At 46.7% G+C, this 16,087-nt stretch overlaps 1 protein-coding gene across 2 annotated transcripts in view; it reads right to left on the bottom strand.

Annotated features, from left to right (window-relative positions):
- Positions 1–428: 428 nt before the first annotated feature.
- The window catches only part of GLI3 (GLI family zinc finger 3), a 196,191-nt gene continuing 180,532 nt past the window's right edge, over positions 429–16,087 (bottom strand). For both annotated transcript variants that reach the window (XM_075418582.1, XM_009943066.2), the window contains exons 10-14: positions 10,915–11,064; positions 10,159–10,323; positions 7,411–7,701; positions 3,905–4,232; positions 429–2,734 (exon numbers count right to left, since the gene is read on the bottom strand). In XM_075418582.1, coding sequence (XP_075274697.1) covers positions 444–2,734; positions 3,905–4,232; positions 7,411–7,701; positions 10,159–10,323; positions 10,915–11,064 — 3,225 coding nt within the window. In that variant the 3' untranslated portion in view covers positions 429–443. The remainder of the gene's footprint in view (positions 2,735–3,904; positions 4,233–7,410; positions 7,702–10,158; positions 10,324–10,914; positions 11,065–16,087) is intronic.

Genomic DNA, 16,087 nt, shown 5'->3' with positions numbered 1-16,087 from the left:
GGGGGAAAAACTGCAACAGCTTTACAAGGTCTAGTTTCTTTTGAGTAACAGAAAATTGCAAAGCCTTTTCATCAGACCTTTCTTTAAAAAAAAAAAAACAACAAACCCGAAACAAAACAAAAACATGCACTTCACACGTTTACATTGGTTTACAATCAAAAAAAAAAAAAAAGAAAAAGGAAGCATACAGACATTCAAAAAGGGGGAGAGAGACAAGGGGGGGAATGGGTTTAGCAATACTGATTCAAAACTGAAATGGAAGACAGTTTCTCCCTAGAACACTTTAGGGTTTTCAGAGTCCGTATTCCATAAAAGGAATATACTTGAAACACACCCCATTTAGGTGAGATGAGATTGCTAAAATACATACACAACTAAAAAATATGAGTCTTTTTTTTCATCTGTTATCTCCTAAGGGTTTTTGTGGGTTTTTTTCCCCATGTCTATTGCATAACAGCAAGAAACTTGCTTTCTTCTGCAAGTGAGGTCAACAAAGAGCTCATGTCCCCGATCGCCATGTTGGTTGTGCTTACGGGCATAGCTGGGAATGTAAGAGACGCTCGGGGAGTGGTGAGGCGTGAGGAATTGCGGGAGAGATTCTGAATGATACTCGGGCTCAGGGCTCCTGAAATCAAGCTGACGTGGTCCCCATCATCTATGATGGCATCGAAATCAATCTGCACACCCTCCAGGCTGTTGCTGTCAATGCTGTCGACCGTGCTCGACACTTGGTTAGCCCCTGGGGAAAGAAGCTCGGATGAGTTTGCAGTCGCAGTCCCCTGCAGCAGGCAGTTAGCTTCCGAACCAAAGAACGAACCTGTTTTCATAGCTTGGTGGCGAAAGCCCGTGGTTTGGTCATACAACTGACCAGAGTAATTCTGCACGTTAGAGCAGAACTGCTGTGATTGACCTTGCATCTCCATCTTAATGGTGTTTACCCTGTACATCTGGTTGCCATCGCTTACGTGTCCTTGCTGTTGTGCCAGGCTGTTTCTTACCACATGCTGCCGCCTGTTGCCGCTGTAGTTAGAGCACGGCTGGTAACCTTTGGCCACCAACAAACCTGAAGGCTGGCTACCAACGGTGTGAGACACCGGCGGGCAGCTCTGCGGCCCCTGATACAGGCTGCTTTGTGAGGTAGGACTAACCTGCCCTAGCATCATTTGACCGGACTGATTGACTCCTTCGTAATGAACGCCATCTCCGACTGGTTGGTTTGGCAAATATTCCTGTTCCATCATATTCCTGTTCTGCATCCCGTTTGCCATAGCAGCACCTTGGTCGCCGGAAGCCATGGGATGGCCGAAATTTTGCTGGTTCCCACTCACTGGCACGTTGCCGCTTCTCAGCTTCTGCCCTTGCGCCGCCACGCCACAGGAACTGTCCATGGCCGCAGACATCATCGCCTGCCTGTTGACACTCTCGCTGTACGGCTTATCAGGCTGCACGCCGAAGGGATTACCGGCTCCGCCGCCAAGAACCGCGTTCTGCTGTAAACCGTAGGAACCGTTGTTTTCCACCAGGTTCTGGTAGCCGTTCTGCTGGGCCACGCTGCTTCTCTCCAGGTTCTGCTGCTGAACCATCATGTTGTTATACAGTCCGAAGGCCCGAGCCTCGTGCACTGCCGAGCGCTGACCGCATTTCAGCTTCGAAGGAGATAAGTCAGAACTTCCCGAGCTTACTTCATTCCACTGAATGGGCAAGTCACTCTTGTTTGCCTCGGAGCCTGCCTGCTGACCGCTCGGTGGAGGGGCTTGGTCAAAGTTGCTGGGGTTGTTGTTCCCCAACACCGAGCTGTGATGCGTTTTGCTGCTGTCTAGGACGTTGTTCAACAAGTGGTCGTACATGCCCTGGTTCTGGGAATTCAGATACTGAACCACGTCATCCGGCAGGAGATCCTCGTCGTTCAGACTGCCACCCGCTTCCATCGTCGCAGCCTCCAGGGCGACGTTCTCGCTGATGCTTGGAGGACAGGGGGAGCTGAAGCCGCGGAAGACGCCACCCTCAGAACGGGTGTAGTTCTGAAGAACAAGGTTGCGCTTTTCCATGGATGGAGGTAAAGCAGGAGGGTTAAAGCTATTAAGACTGTTGAAACGTTGGACTCTAGGGACAGAGGGGTTGTCGGAGGCCATTCTTATCGGATCGCTGGCTCTCCTCGTCCCGCTCCCTAGAGCATCGTGAGACAGAAGATGCCTCCTGCTGTAACCATTTGCCCCACCATCACTACATCGTCGAGGGGCATTCACTGGAGGCAGTGGAGATACTCCGGACTCCCTGCAGTCACCCAAGAGTGCCATCCTTGTTTTGAGGCTCATCCTCTCCATGTTAGGCAGTGGGGTTGGTGGGGGTCCACCAGTAGCTGCTGCATATTTAGCTTTCAGCCTGTACTGCTGGGCCGGGGTGAGGCTGAGAAGACTTGGCAGGTCGTCACACTGGCTCGCTTCACTGGAGCGCCGGGAGGCATCCGTCGAGATGGGGTCATAGGAGTCTGCAACGCTCACGTTCTGCGGTCTTCCCTCCGCCTGGGAGGCGTCGCTGGACCTCCGGCTGGAGAAGCAAGGCGAGATTCCAGAGGACCTGCGGCTGCTCAGGTAGGCTGAACTGATTGTGCTAGTGTTGCTGTCCCTCCTGTTCAGCATGTTCAACACAGTGATGTCCGTACTCGAAAGTTCGTTCCTGTTTGGCAGAATAGGCATGGATCCTCCTACACCGCAGCTGCTGCTCGACTGGGTACCTGCAGGCAGAATTCACAGTTAAACCGGCATCGCCCGGAAACTGGTACAGAGGACACCCCGTAAAGAAGGAAGGGGAGTACAGAGGAAAAGCCTTCCTTTTCACAGCACAGCATGGCAGTGCTCTCCATCGAAAGAAGCAGGGATAAAAACCATGTCCTTAGGTTAAAAGCTAATTCGGAGACTCGAGGGTAACATTTCAGTGTGAATCCCAGCACAAAATTTATAGGCCATCGCCACAAACTGTCATCAGCTGGTGCAGTCCTCTGGCCTGCGGCGCAGCGATGCTGCCTGATGTGCCAGAAGGACACATTTGTAAGGGAGCTTTTTACAGGCAAAATATAATTAAACAGGCATTTGTGTGGAATGGCAAAATATACAAACTGGAGGCTATTCAAGGTCATTTCTGAGACTTCTTGAAATAACTCCTAACAACTGCAAAACATCTTTGCTGGTTTCCTTGTTTTGTTTTTAAGTAAACAGAATACATTTCTTAATTTTACATAGTTTCATTCAATTGAACGGGTTTCAGGAAACCTGGGGCTGTCCCTGCTGGGTGGAGAGCAGAGACCCACGGGCACACTGTAGGCCGTGCAGAGGCAGCAGGGGCATCCATTTTGGCAGTGAGCAGCTCCTTGTCTGAAAACAACCATGGCTCTTCAGAGTTCAACCTCACCTTGCTCCCGCTCATGGATACCTGCTCTCGGTAGCAGTAGTATCTGGACATATGATTACTCACATGTGTGGCAACAGTTTATTTAAAGGGCAGCCCAACACATCTATGCACAGGGTGCCTTGCTAAGGCCTCATCTGAAAAACTTCCATACAGTAAACTGGCAGGTATTTATTTCATCTGCCTTGCCTCAAAACAAACCAGGATTACGATGATCTTGGGTCCAAACCTTTAACTGCAGGGCATATTTCAAACATGATGCACAGTTCCCCTGCTGGCCCTCATTCTGTAAAACGTGGGACAACCTGACTTCTCTCAGGGTGGGGAGTAGGACTTGTAATATGAGGGGATAAACAAAAAGCGAACCATTTACCAACCATTCTCACAGCTGCTGAGTTTCATAAGTTGCACTACTGTTCTGCAGGGGTTGCAAGACAGCACTAGCAAGCAACGAATGTAAGGACAAAAAGCGTTACCACTCCCGCTATGTGTATCTCACCATTTCCTATGAGAGGCGGCAAGGTCGGGGCTTTGGAAGGTGGAACGGGGTTCAGTCTTGGAAGCATTCCATTAACTTGTTTCAACCTTTCTAATTTCACTTGCTCCATCCATTTGGTCCCTGTCATATTCCTCCTGGCCTGCAAGCCAAGTGCTGTGGTGGCTGTGGAAATGGTAGAGTCCATGATTGGGGTTTCATCGATGACACTGAGGTCTCCTACACTGCCACCACCTGTCAGAGTAAGCTCGATCCCATGGTTGGAATAGTTGCTGATGGGGGACTGCTCGCTGCTGCACGTAGACTGACCACCAGGGCTTGGCTGAGATGTCTGTGGGAGGGAAGTAAGAAACAGAGGAGCGTGAGGATTAAGCAAACACTGTCAACAAGAGCATTTGCAGCAAATGCGCGTCTAAATGGAGCCAAAGAAGACCAAATGTAAGGAAAAATTTAGCATTAAATGATGACAGCGATCGCTCATTAGGAGGCTTTGCAGACACTGATTCTGACTACAGTAAATGCCATTGCAAACCTCGAGATTAAAATCCACGTTAATATCTTGCTGATAGTATACATTACATCTACGCGAGACATTTATTTCAGTAATTCCCCACGATTGCTGCTATCACTTCACGTCATTCGTGAGCACGTATGTCTGGATACTCTACTTTGGGCGCGCGCCGTTCCTAACTGAAGCGGCAGCTCCATAAACCAAAGCAGAATCCAGCCGTGTGATGAGGTCTCATTTACGCTGCTAGGCTTGCAGCAAGCAAACAAACAAACAAGTCTCCAACAACACTGGAATTTGCGGGGTTTTTTTAATTAGATTTGTGGCTAAAGAATGTAAGTATTTTCCAAGCTTAAGGCTCATTGTTACGAGCAGCGGTTGGCCAGAAATGCTGGCGTGTAATAAAACAGGGACAAAGCACCAGTGCAAAAAATACTGTATCGTGTTCTCAGCGTCCTGTGACCCAAGCAGCACTAGGGTCTAACTCACACCTCCTCTTACACCTAACTTAGACCATCTCTGCCCTGAATTAAGAAGTCAATTATCCACTGAATCAGATCCTTCGTATCATTAAAATCTAAGATTTTAAGAATTTAAGTACGCAGTGCGGGCTGCTAATCTACGGGGATAGAAACCCACCACAATAGCTGCTTCTTTCTCAACAGACAGCGTTCCCTGCTGCTCTAGCAGACTTCTTGCTGAGGGGAAACATGGGCTTGGTTTATTTTTAACACTCATAAAGTTCTTGTAAAAGAATGGGAAAATTGCTCTGACAAACTGAAACACTCAGGCAGACAGACTGACGGACAAAACAGACAGCAAGACAGACAGAAGTCTCTGGACGTAGTATCTCACTCTAGGTTGTACCTGTGTGATCACAAATCAGTGGGGCATGCGGTATCATTTTGCTCCCAAGAACAGTTTCATGTAAGATTTTCACTTTGGGGGTTCCTGCTGTGTTTTTTAAACTTTGCCAGCCTGTGATTTTTATGCACATTTTACTGACAAATGCTAGCTAGAATTTCTGAGGTAGCCGTGACGGCTCTTGCATTTAACATCAGTGAATGAAGACACAGATTCGTGGCGCTACTGTAGCTTCATGCACCCCTGAGGAGTCCATTAAGATGCAATAACTAATTTATTATTTCTAACTGAACGATGATACTTAGAATTTATGAGGCCACACTGAGCAAGTTCATTTCCAAATCCTGGCCATGGCAGATTTGGTAACAAGAATAGAAATAACTGTTATTAAACAGAAGAGAGTTTGTGCTGCTGGACAACAGCTCCATGCCATATAGAAGAGGAGTGATAACGGTCAGAAGCCTGTTCTTGTAGCCACGAGTCAAGATCACAGTATGGATGTCTCATCTAGAGGGGAAGGTACAAAGACAATTCTGAAGACATTTCACCAACGTAAGCCAGATTTTTCACATGTCGAGTGTTGCAAAATGCTCACAGCACATTACATTTGGGAATGACTTTGATGGATTGCACATTACTAAATAAAGGAATGACTGGACAACAAGCAGAAGGCTGAAATAAAGACATAAATAATGTTGCAATAAGAAAAACAGCAGAAAAGTTAAAATGCCCTCACCTTATTACCCACTGTCCTTAGGAAGTTAGAACAAGACATTTAAGAGCATTAGACAGAAAAGACATTGGATTAGTTGAAAAACAGAAAATAAATCTTCATTCATACAAGCAATGAAAAGCAGGAATTACAGAATTGTTTTTAGAAGATATTTTTCAGTGAGAAATATTTATATCTATGTAAACAATCACCATTAATACCCCTCTCCTGCAAATTTTATTCATGTTAAGACTGCCTATGCTCAACATGCCTCAGTAATGCTAAAGATATGCCTAGCTAAGCAAGAGAGGAATGGGTTTTGTTGCTTCGTAATCACCAAAGACAGCAGAGGATCTCCTTTAGACTTCAGTGGGAGTTAACTCTGGGCCCTTGGAAGTTTCTGAATTCAGGATTAATACTCCACAGTTTGGGCATAAGCCTTAGGTGCGATATAGCAGTAACTTGTATTTCAATGAGTAAACATTTTGAATTGCAGCATGACTAACAACGTGAGCAGAACTTAGAGGGCTCCAATTTGCAGTCCCCAAGGGCTGGAGCCAGATGAACTGTAGACCCAGATGTGGAAGAGGCTGGAGTGACTGCCTTTGCTAGTTTTAACCCTGTGGAGAGGATGGATGGCACAGGAAACGCAGGCCAATGGAAGAACTTCTTTATTTAAAATAGCATGTCAAAAAATGAAATAAGGTCCTTTGAGCATGCAAGGCGACACTGGGTTTATTGCAATACATTAAGGTTAACCAGTGAAAAGACCTGCAGAGATGGCTAATTCAGCTCAATTTAGTTAAATTGGAATTAGGCTAACTTGGTCAAGTTAAATTATGAGATTAACATAAGAGGTCATATCACAACAGAGATCAAGTGTTATCAAAAGATCTCCTCCTGATGTTTAAGAAAGTCAATGTATCCTGCTTCAGTTCGATTCATGACCCGACAACCTCAAGCCCCTAAAATCTGATCGCTTCCCCGGGTTCTCCAGAAATTATCATCATCAATATCACCATTTTAGTCTTTTGGACTTGGGTTTTTTCGCACTCGTTTTGAGCCTGCAGGATTCACATTAACTTTTTTCTGTAAACAGGAGAGTGGAAAAAAAATGTCTTTTTAAAAATGAAAGCTGTGATTTTTCTCATAATATGCTGATTCCAAAAGATGCAGCTTTAAGGGAAACAATTATTGCGAGAGTTGCCAACACTGCACTTACTGCATATCACACAGACTAGATGTCATCTTTTTATTTGCTCTTTCTTAGGCTTTAAAAACATTTTGCAATGTAAACGAAAAAGAAGACCTCACAAAACCTAACCTTGTGAGATAGAGTTTATGGGCCTGAGTGTTTCATAAGGGGATTATTAACCAGTTGCAAGCAGAAAAAGGACCAAGGGAGCGGCAGGGAGTATTGCATACCATTGGTTTTTCCGACTTGACTGCTTTCACTTGGAGGCATTCTTCACGCTTTGAGGTAGAGTTGCTGAGGTCCTTCTGCTCACCAATTGCACCCTGAGTCTGATGGCCTGGTGACCGGGTCTGAGAGTGGCTGCCTGGGTCTCTCGGTGGCGGAGGCCTCGGGTGGATATCTCCCCGCTGCTTCTTGGTGACATGCGCCTCCGGGCCGTGCACGGTCTTCACATGTTTCCGGAGAGAGCTGGGGTCTGTGTAGCGCTTTGTGCAGCCCGGTATCTTGCAAACATATGGTTTCTGCCAAGACAGGAAAAACACTTAAATCAGATTTAACTCCACGTGGGACTCCTGAATAGCTCCTTGGAGCACAGCTGGCATTACGGTTATACGCTTTCACAGTGAATTTGTTATCTAATTTATGGTCTCTGCAGAGACTGCACCTAGTCAAACCTATTAACTCCCCTTGGTTTTAAAGGTACCTGTTAATGCTGCATATTTTACAGAGGGCAGAGGCTCTCATCATGAGAACTGGCATGGCTTTCACTTATCATAGCAGAAGAGCCAAAAGAGCTATGGCAATTGATGAAGACTGGCCAAATTTTCTATCCTGTTCATAGCCCTCAGCAGTCTGATACCGTTTCTGGTATGCCCTGTACTTACTCCTTGACATTCAGAGGCAAACAATCCCCTTCGAAACATGTTGGGACACTTGTTCAGGCAGGATCATCCGAGGAAGGGTTTTTTTCCCTGGCTCCTTCAGATCATCAGGATAATGTCAAAGCACAGGCTACAGTACCATAAGAATTTTCACGTTGCAGCAAGGTATGCTCTAGTACCATTAGTGCTACTGGCTTAACTAATCACTCATTCTTTTAAAACAAGCTTCCTTTGCCTGTGAATTTCTCTACTTCACTAAGCAACACAGAATAAAGTAAATCTACTGTCTTATAATCGAACAATGACTTTGTTCTTGCATTATGAAAGGATTCAAAAGAAGAGCTGAGCCCTTCCTGAACACTTTAATTGCTTCAGAAAAAGTATCATTCGCTTTTATTACTGAATTGTTTCCAAGAAACTACAATTTTGAAGCCTTATTTATACTAGCCCTCAAGAAAACAAGAAAAGACCATCATTCAGAGTTCCTCCAAGGGGTTCTCTGCCTGTTTACACGCGGCACTGTGGAGCCTCTGACACACGTAGCTTCTCCATGGCTATCTAAGGCCTCAGCCCGCTTCCACTGACATCAAAAACTCCCATTGAGTTGAACAGGAGCAAAAACATCAATCATGAGCAATTTAAAGCTGATGCTGAGCTCCTGAGGCAGGGTTTCCCAAGATACTATGGAAGTACGAGTCAGTTAGCTCTCTTTTACATGGGTAAGGCATCTGCATCAAGCTTTGTCGGCTGCTTTTAAATCTGCCTATAGGTTACCTGCTTCCAACCAAAATGGCACTGTGAGGAAGTGCTGAATTAGGTCTGCGTTTCCCACAATATTCATGGCACTCCATCAGTATACACTGCCCAAGAATATCAGCCTGTTTCACTGTGAAATAATGGTGAAGGGAATTTTTTATTTGCCCCTGCTGCTGCACCTAACTGACATGACGCATAGCAGAAAATTCTTCTTGGTGACCTACTGTCAGACATGAAATCCTGATCTTAAAGCACGGGCAAGATGGGTCATGTCTTTAAGTTTGAGAGGATCTTACTCATCAACTAGGCAACAAACAGATTGATTTCGACAGTGAGTGAAAAAAAAGCTCAGTCAGCTATTGGTGAGACTTCGTGAACTCCCTTCTACCTTAGTGACAATTCACAAAGTTGCTGCTGGCCTTCAGCGCAGCAGTTAGCTGGGCTGCTGAGAGCACGCACTGCAGGGACAGGGCAAACTCAGAGATGTCCAACGTGCTCTGCCTCCCTTGTGACTCAAGAGGTGCTGCAGGGACCAGGGGACTGAAGTAGATGAACGTCCCCAGGAGGGTCTGCCAGCCCTAGTGAGCGTCTGCAACAGACCTGACAGACAGCTAGAGAAGGGTACAAGCCTTGTGGAAATGGATATAGCTGCTACGGTTTCCACACCACACAGTCACCGCGCAGGCATGTCCTGCCCTTCCAGTACTTCCAGGTTTAGGCTAAAGGTGAAGAAGAACAGGGACAGGTCAAGGAGGAGTAACTGGGCGCCAAGATATGAGATTGGCGTGATGTGACTCCCTGTGTAACCTGAAATGGGGCAATAAAACAGGGACAAGGCACCAAGACAGTGCGATTCCTGAAGGAGGGGGCCGCAGTAACACGAAACACGCAGCAACAGAGGTGTTACATGTGGAGAGTTCGTGAGACGGCTGGGACTGCCACAGCTAGTTTGCTGGAGCAAGACCAAATTCCCTCCACGGCATCCCTGCCCCACGAGGCCTGTTCGGGGCGGAGAGAAAGAGTGCAACAGCCCGCAGAAGAAGGAGGAGAAGGCGTAGCTCGGAACTGGTGGGGCAACCCCGGTTCCCCAGCGCCCGGATGCTTCCCCGCCACGTTTCCATTAGACCCCTCCTTCAAACCTCACGCTTGATAGAGCGACCCACAGCCTCTTCAGGCTCGTATGGCGCTGGAAGGGCTGTGCTCGTGAGGACCGTCTAGAACTCACCCTCTTCAGACTGCTGAGGGCTTCTGTGCCTGTCCTCCGCAATAAATTGTTACGATCACATTGTAAGTCTGTTCGACCCTGGATTTTACTATTTTTTTCAACCTGTGCTTGCTTACCTCATTGGAGTGAGTCCTGTTTTGGTGCTTGGCCCTGTCAGACGCGTTGGAGAAAGCTTTGTTGCAGCCTTCGTGTTCGCACACATAAGGTTTCTCTCCAGTGTGAGATCTCAAGTGCGTTTTCAAGTTTTCTAGTCTGGAGTAGGCCTTTGTACAACCTTCAAACTGCAGACAAAGAAGTAAGTCTGGATTAATCTTCATCTTTGGACTAGAAGGAAATGGTAGAAGCTGACCTATAAAAGTTTAGAAGCTTTCCAAGCCTTTATAACCTTGCCCAATGTAATTTTCTTTTGATTTGTTGGATTTTAATTTTACCCAGGCAAACCCCATCACAGTTAAAATGCTTCCAGCATTTACACCTTCTCTTAAGGAGAGCACAGTATTTGTGTACTTCGTCTAAGGCAGAAATCCATTGCAAAGTCTTTAGGAGGCTGGTGGCCAGCAATAATACCCAGATGTAGCTCTGTAAGAGAAAGTGCTTTTAAATAAATAAGCAAACTGAGCCCTGTTTAATAATGCCTTTTGGGGCTTCTCTGCACTTTAAACTTGAGGAAGAGGGCGAAATTACACAGTGAATCCCCTCTCCTAAAGCTCTTGTCGTCTGGATGAGCTGGGTAACGAAGCAGACACCACAGCCTCTTCTCCAACAAATATCTGACAGACGAGAGATCAGGGAACGCAGCTCCTGCGCCGCTCTGTTCCCTGCCCAGCCCCAGCTCCCCCCTCCGAGCCCGGAGCTCAGCCCCCTTTACTCACAGTGCATTTGTGTGGCTTTTCCCCTGTATGTCTCCTCATGTGGACCACCAGCATATACTGGGCTTTGAAGGGTTTCTGCTCCCGGGAACAGTCCAGCCACCGGCACACGAACTCCTTCTTCTCACCGTGTATATGGTCATTGTTTATGTGCTGTTGGAGTAGAAGAGAGATTACAGCTTAACAGAAGCGTAACATCGTCATCAGCCTTATGGTAACTTTGCACTGGAACGGCACCGGAGGCCCAGGTGTGAACCGGGATCCTGCGGTACTAAAAGAGCGAGAAGATTGTCTCTGCTCCAAAGCCATAACGGGGCTCAAATTAGAGAGTTCACTGGAAGTCCACTAAGGGCCATGAATTTGTTTCTACTGACGTCAGCAGGCTTCGGATCAGGTCTTGGGGATATGGCTGCTGAATGGATCCTGGATAAGCTCCTGCACGGCACCACTTGTGCGGTCCACATTGGTTAACGCTTTCCCGGATCGGGGAAGCCTTACTTCAGTGCCACTCAACACAAACACAGTTGACAAAACCAGGCCTTTAAAAACACATCCTCCAGCCTGAAAAATCAACAGAACTGCCAAACCACATTTCCACCAAAACTTTTAACTCACCCTGTTTTCTTTCAGTAAATGGATTGGGCTGGTGTACCTGCTGTGGCGGCAGAAACAAAACTCTACCCACTACAGTAACTAAAAACTCTGAGCACAGAAGTGTCCGTCAAGTCAGCTTTTGCCTGCCAAGTACGGCTCTGCCTGGAAGTCTCCAGGAGCGACACGTGCCCCAGGCCTGTTGACTTGCACGCCCGTGTCTTGCTGTGGTCAGTGTCATCTGCATGAGTGCATCCAGAGACAGGCCAGGGCTGTCTACCTCTTACTGTTCCAGAAAAGTAGCTTGCTCTGCCGCCCTCTCTAAGATCCAGTTCAGCAGAGCATTTAAATACGGATTTAATTCTTGCTGATTGCGTTTCTGAGCAGAAACGGGCAGATGAATCAGGGCCAGCCTCAAGATTGGTTTGTTTTGTTCCAGGTGTAACTGTTTGAAATTATTTTGCACAGCTTCAGAAAACAACAAAAGCACCTACACCTGGACTCTCCAAGGTTGATGAAGACTGGGGTTTCAGCCAGAGCTACCTGACTCAGCCTCCCGGCCTCTCGCAGAACGCCTGCCTCGGAGACTTCGCCGTTCGCTGTGCTTTCTACCACAGCTTGCTAGCTGTGCCACTAGATGGCTGCATTTCTCAGCAAATGCCATTATTTCCATTAAGGTACGGGACCATCTCCTTCCAGAGTTTGTATCTGACTGCAGTACAGCGATGAAATCTGTATCTGCTCCGTAAGTAGCTCACGCAGAAAGCCAGCCGTACGGAAACTCAGTAGTTTATACTGGAACACAAAGAAGATAATCTCGATCTTTTCTAAAGTCCTGAAAACAATGAGAAAACCAAATAAAATCACTTCTGTTCACAATCCCGCGGCATTGCCATGGCAAACAGATGTGCATTGCCTATAAAAGATGACTGCTCTTTTTCTCTTTCTGAAGCTTTATTGCCATTTCTGAAAAGTTGTGATGGGGCGCAGAGCGCAGGAACAGAGCAGATGTGCTGGACAATGTACAACGTGTAATCTGCAGGAGTTTCTGTTTCAAGTGCAGACCTCTAGCCCATTCGTACTACACACGCCTGTACCAAAAGTGCCCTGCGCTGTGAAATGACATCAGAAGAGTACAATGAGCTTCAGGTGCCCTCTTCTCTCCCAAAAGAGAAAAGTAACGGGACGAAACTCAATGCATTAAAATAATTCTTGGCCAAATCTTTCTGTAAACACTACAGACTGTGAGTTATTTGGTTAAACCTACACGACCAAGAGGGAAACGAACAAAAATTGAGTGCATGACACAGGCTTTCCATTTGATGCAGAAACTTTAAGGCTGGTTCAATCAGTGCACAGCAGCACCTCCCTCTACTTCCCGCTGCGTGGACACTCAGGCACCATGGATGGTCTTTCTGAGAACCTCTCCATAGGACACTGTTTCTCTTTGTCCCTGCAAATGAGCTTGTTCCTTGCTCCAGACCTGTAGCCTTTATCAGCGTGAGCATCCTCTAAAACTGGCCTTTCTCAGGGGTGTAAAGCTCCCTTCCTCACTCCCTCCCCAGCCCAGGCTCGCTGCAGCAGCTGACAAAGCTTGCCCAGGATGGCGACTTGATCATTCGCCTCCCTATGTTGCTCCACTGGCTCACCTGTCAAGTGTCTTGAGATCACCCTCAGGTCACTGCACAACTGTGTCCCTCCACACTCGTCTGCCCTGCTCTCTTACCCTGACACTCCTTTCCTACTCCCTCTGCTCTTTCTACAATCAAGCACTTCTTTGCACTGTCCTCCCTCATTGCTCTGATGCTCCAAGTGGCCTCTGAGAGCTCACCTGCAAAGCCATCTCATTCTCATTCAACCCCTCTGAGGATCCTCACCTTCAGGCAAAACCTGGAAGAAACAAGCCCATGACATCACCTGCTAATCTGGCTAATTTCTTTAGCTGTCAAGTGAGCTGCTCAATTGCTGTTTGCAGACGGGTAATATTTTAGCAGACCTATAAATGTGCCCAACTACTGGAAGGCTGGTCTGGAAGAAGACACTTGCTAGACACTAAATCAGCCTGAGAAAGAGGCCAGCAGGAGAAACCAGCAGAGCTCTCAGGTGAGGAGATCCACAGCGTTTGTAACCCTGACCACGCCGGACCAGATTCACTTGCTCAGGCTCTGATTTGAACACTGATCAGTCATCTGCTATGGACACGTAGGCAGCAATACACAAATACAAACCAGGAACTGAATCTGCGCTGGGATTTTGTATCGTTCTCATTTGGCAGAAACAACGTGCCACGCTTACAACATGTTTAAAGGAAGAGGGAGGGCTCGCTGCGCAAACAACGGCACTTAAGAGAAGTTCAGAAGTTTGTGAACTCTGGCATTCAGGTCCTTTGACTCAGATAATTACCTTTGGATTTTGCACGGTGTTTTTGGCTCCCTGGTCTCTATTATGAGAGGGAATGAATAGTTTTGAGCTTGTAAAACAAAGAACAGTCAGGAATAAGAGTATTATGCAAAGCAGAAGCTTTGGTACAGTACAATAAGGATTTATAGGGTTTCAATTTATAATCTGTTTGTAACCTTATTACACCCATGAAATGTCACATTCCAGGGACTAGATCAGAAGGATTTTTTTTTTCCTGGGGAAATTGAATTTTGATGCAGTTTCAGGCTGTGAAAAGGGTTTTCTTTTAATTTTGTAGGCCCAGACCTGCAAGTTTTACTTACATTGGTAATCCTTATTAGAGTAAATAGGCGCATGAAAGCCCATGATATTACTCCCTAGTGTAAGGTTTGCTAACGTAAGGCTCTGAAGCACCAGCTCTGTATTATTAAGAATTTCTGACCTGAAAAAAAAGCCCCCATTAAAAACCGGAATTCTGCTAGCTATCTCCCATTGCACACAGCTCCAAAAAGCTGCTAAACAGGGGTCATTTGCAGAACACCAGTCACTTTCATGCCACTTCAATGCTCATTACCAAACCTCAGTCTGTCCTGGCTTGTTTTTCTTTCTTTAAAAAATGTTGCTATTATCATTTGGCTCCAAAATACCCTAAAATGAACAGAGGGAGCGGACCCAAATACTGATTTTGGTCTCAGAATGCTCTGGCTTTGAAGGAGGAGCTCTGAGGCGGATTTCACTTCCAGAGCGAAAACGCCACCAAATTCATTGAAATCAAGGCTGAAGTTGGTCTGTCATCTCTGCTGCAGAAGCTCCGAAAACAGGTAAAGGGAAGCACCACCTGCAGTGTCCTGGAAGCATAAATGCTTACCCGGTAAGAAACACTATTTAAAAAGGCTACACCTTAAAGCATACACGTTCTCATATAATCAATGCACGCCATATGCGCAACTCCATCTTGTAGCAACAAGATGTGAGATGATGTGAGGCAACACCGGAGGCAGGGTCTGCAATGATCTTAGTGTTCCATTTCCCTCCTCCATGTGGTTTTTAGAAGAAAAGGAGGATCTAAGCATATCCTACCCGACTGCTTGGTACCTCTTAGCTATTCAATACATACCCAGAGGCCAAATGTGCTCTTGCTGTAGTCAAACTGCAGGAGGAAAGCCCCTTCATAGCAGTGGAATGAGGTAGGAACACCAGAAAAAGAACGATTGTCACCTGCAATTGAGATTGCATCTGAAAGCAAAGTGTTATTGGGTGGATAACGCAGAAAACTTTTGGAACATCTCCTGATCCTGCTTTCTAGCCTAGACAAACTACCCTAGCATACGCCAGGAGAAAACTGGGAAGAGACCATGCTGTACTGGTATAACGTGGTAAGTCAGCGGCACAGTGGAAGGCGTATCACTATGGCCAAAATTTCATTTAATTTCAATTATACAATGACAATTTTAGACTTTTATCTTCTCAGTTCTTTCCCTGCATTTTAAAAATTAAAAAAGGAGGTGCCAAATAACTTCTCACTAAACCTCACTACTGACATCAAGCAGAAGCAGCATTTAAGCCATCTCCTGGTACAAATCTGCCTCTTGGCTGTACATAAAGTCCCCCCACCCAGCAGAGCCACGGCATTTGCTGCGTAGGACACAGAGCTAACAGCGAAGAGGCACTGCAGTGGAACGGCTGCGAAACACAGCCCATCCCGCAGCTGCATGAGGGAGTCGCGGGGCCCAGGGGCTGCAGAGAGGACACGTGCAGAGATGGTGTCCGGCAGTAACAGACCGGAGAGCTCTCAGGCTGGTCTGGAAGGGGAGTAAGTTGCCCCTGACCTGTAAGTCCTGCAGGGAGCACTCTTACTGACGTGTTTTCGCGTGGGGGATGTAGAATTGTCCTTAAGGCCTCACACGGTTAGAAACAGGAGGGGGGGCTCCTGATCATCAGGCCCATCCCTCGCTGTGGCAACCCCGCTGCACATAGTCCAGATCACGAATGGAGCAAGCTTCATCTGCTAAGTACTTTGGTGATCTGCTCCCTCTGCTCCCAGCAGATGGCTCTTCTAGGAACCCACTTCTCTGCTGGTTAGCAACTAATTTCTAGCTTCGATTTATTCACGGCTGATTTATACTCATTTGTTCTTGTGCCAGCAGTATTCTTTAGCTTAAACAGCTCTGCTTCCCTGCACAGT

The sequence above is a fragment of the Opisthocomus hoazin genome, chromosome 4, assembly GCF_030867145.1.
Source record: "Opisthocomus hoazin isolate bOpiHoa1 chromosome 4, bOpiHoa1.hap1, whole genome shotgun sequence".
NCBI classification, from domain to species: domain Eukaryota; kingdom Metazoa; phylum Chordata; class Aves; order Opisthocomiformes; family Opisthocomidae; genus Opisthocomus; species Opisthocomus hoazin.
Note: the sequence above shows the minus strand (reverse complement) of the source record. Positions and strands in the feature narration are given on the sequence as shown.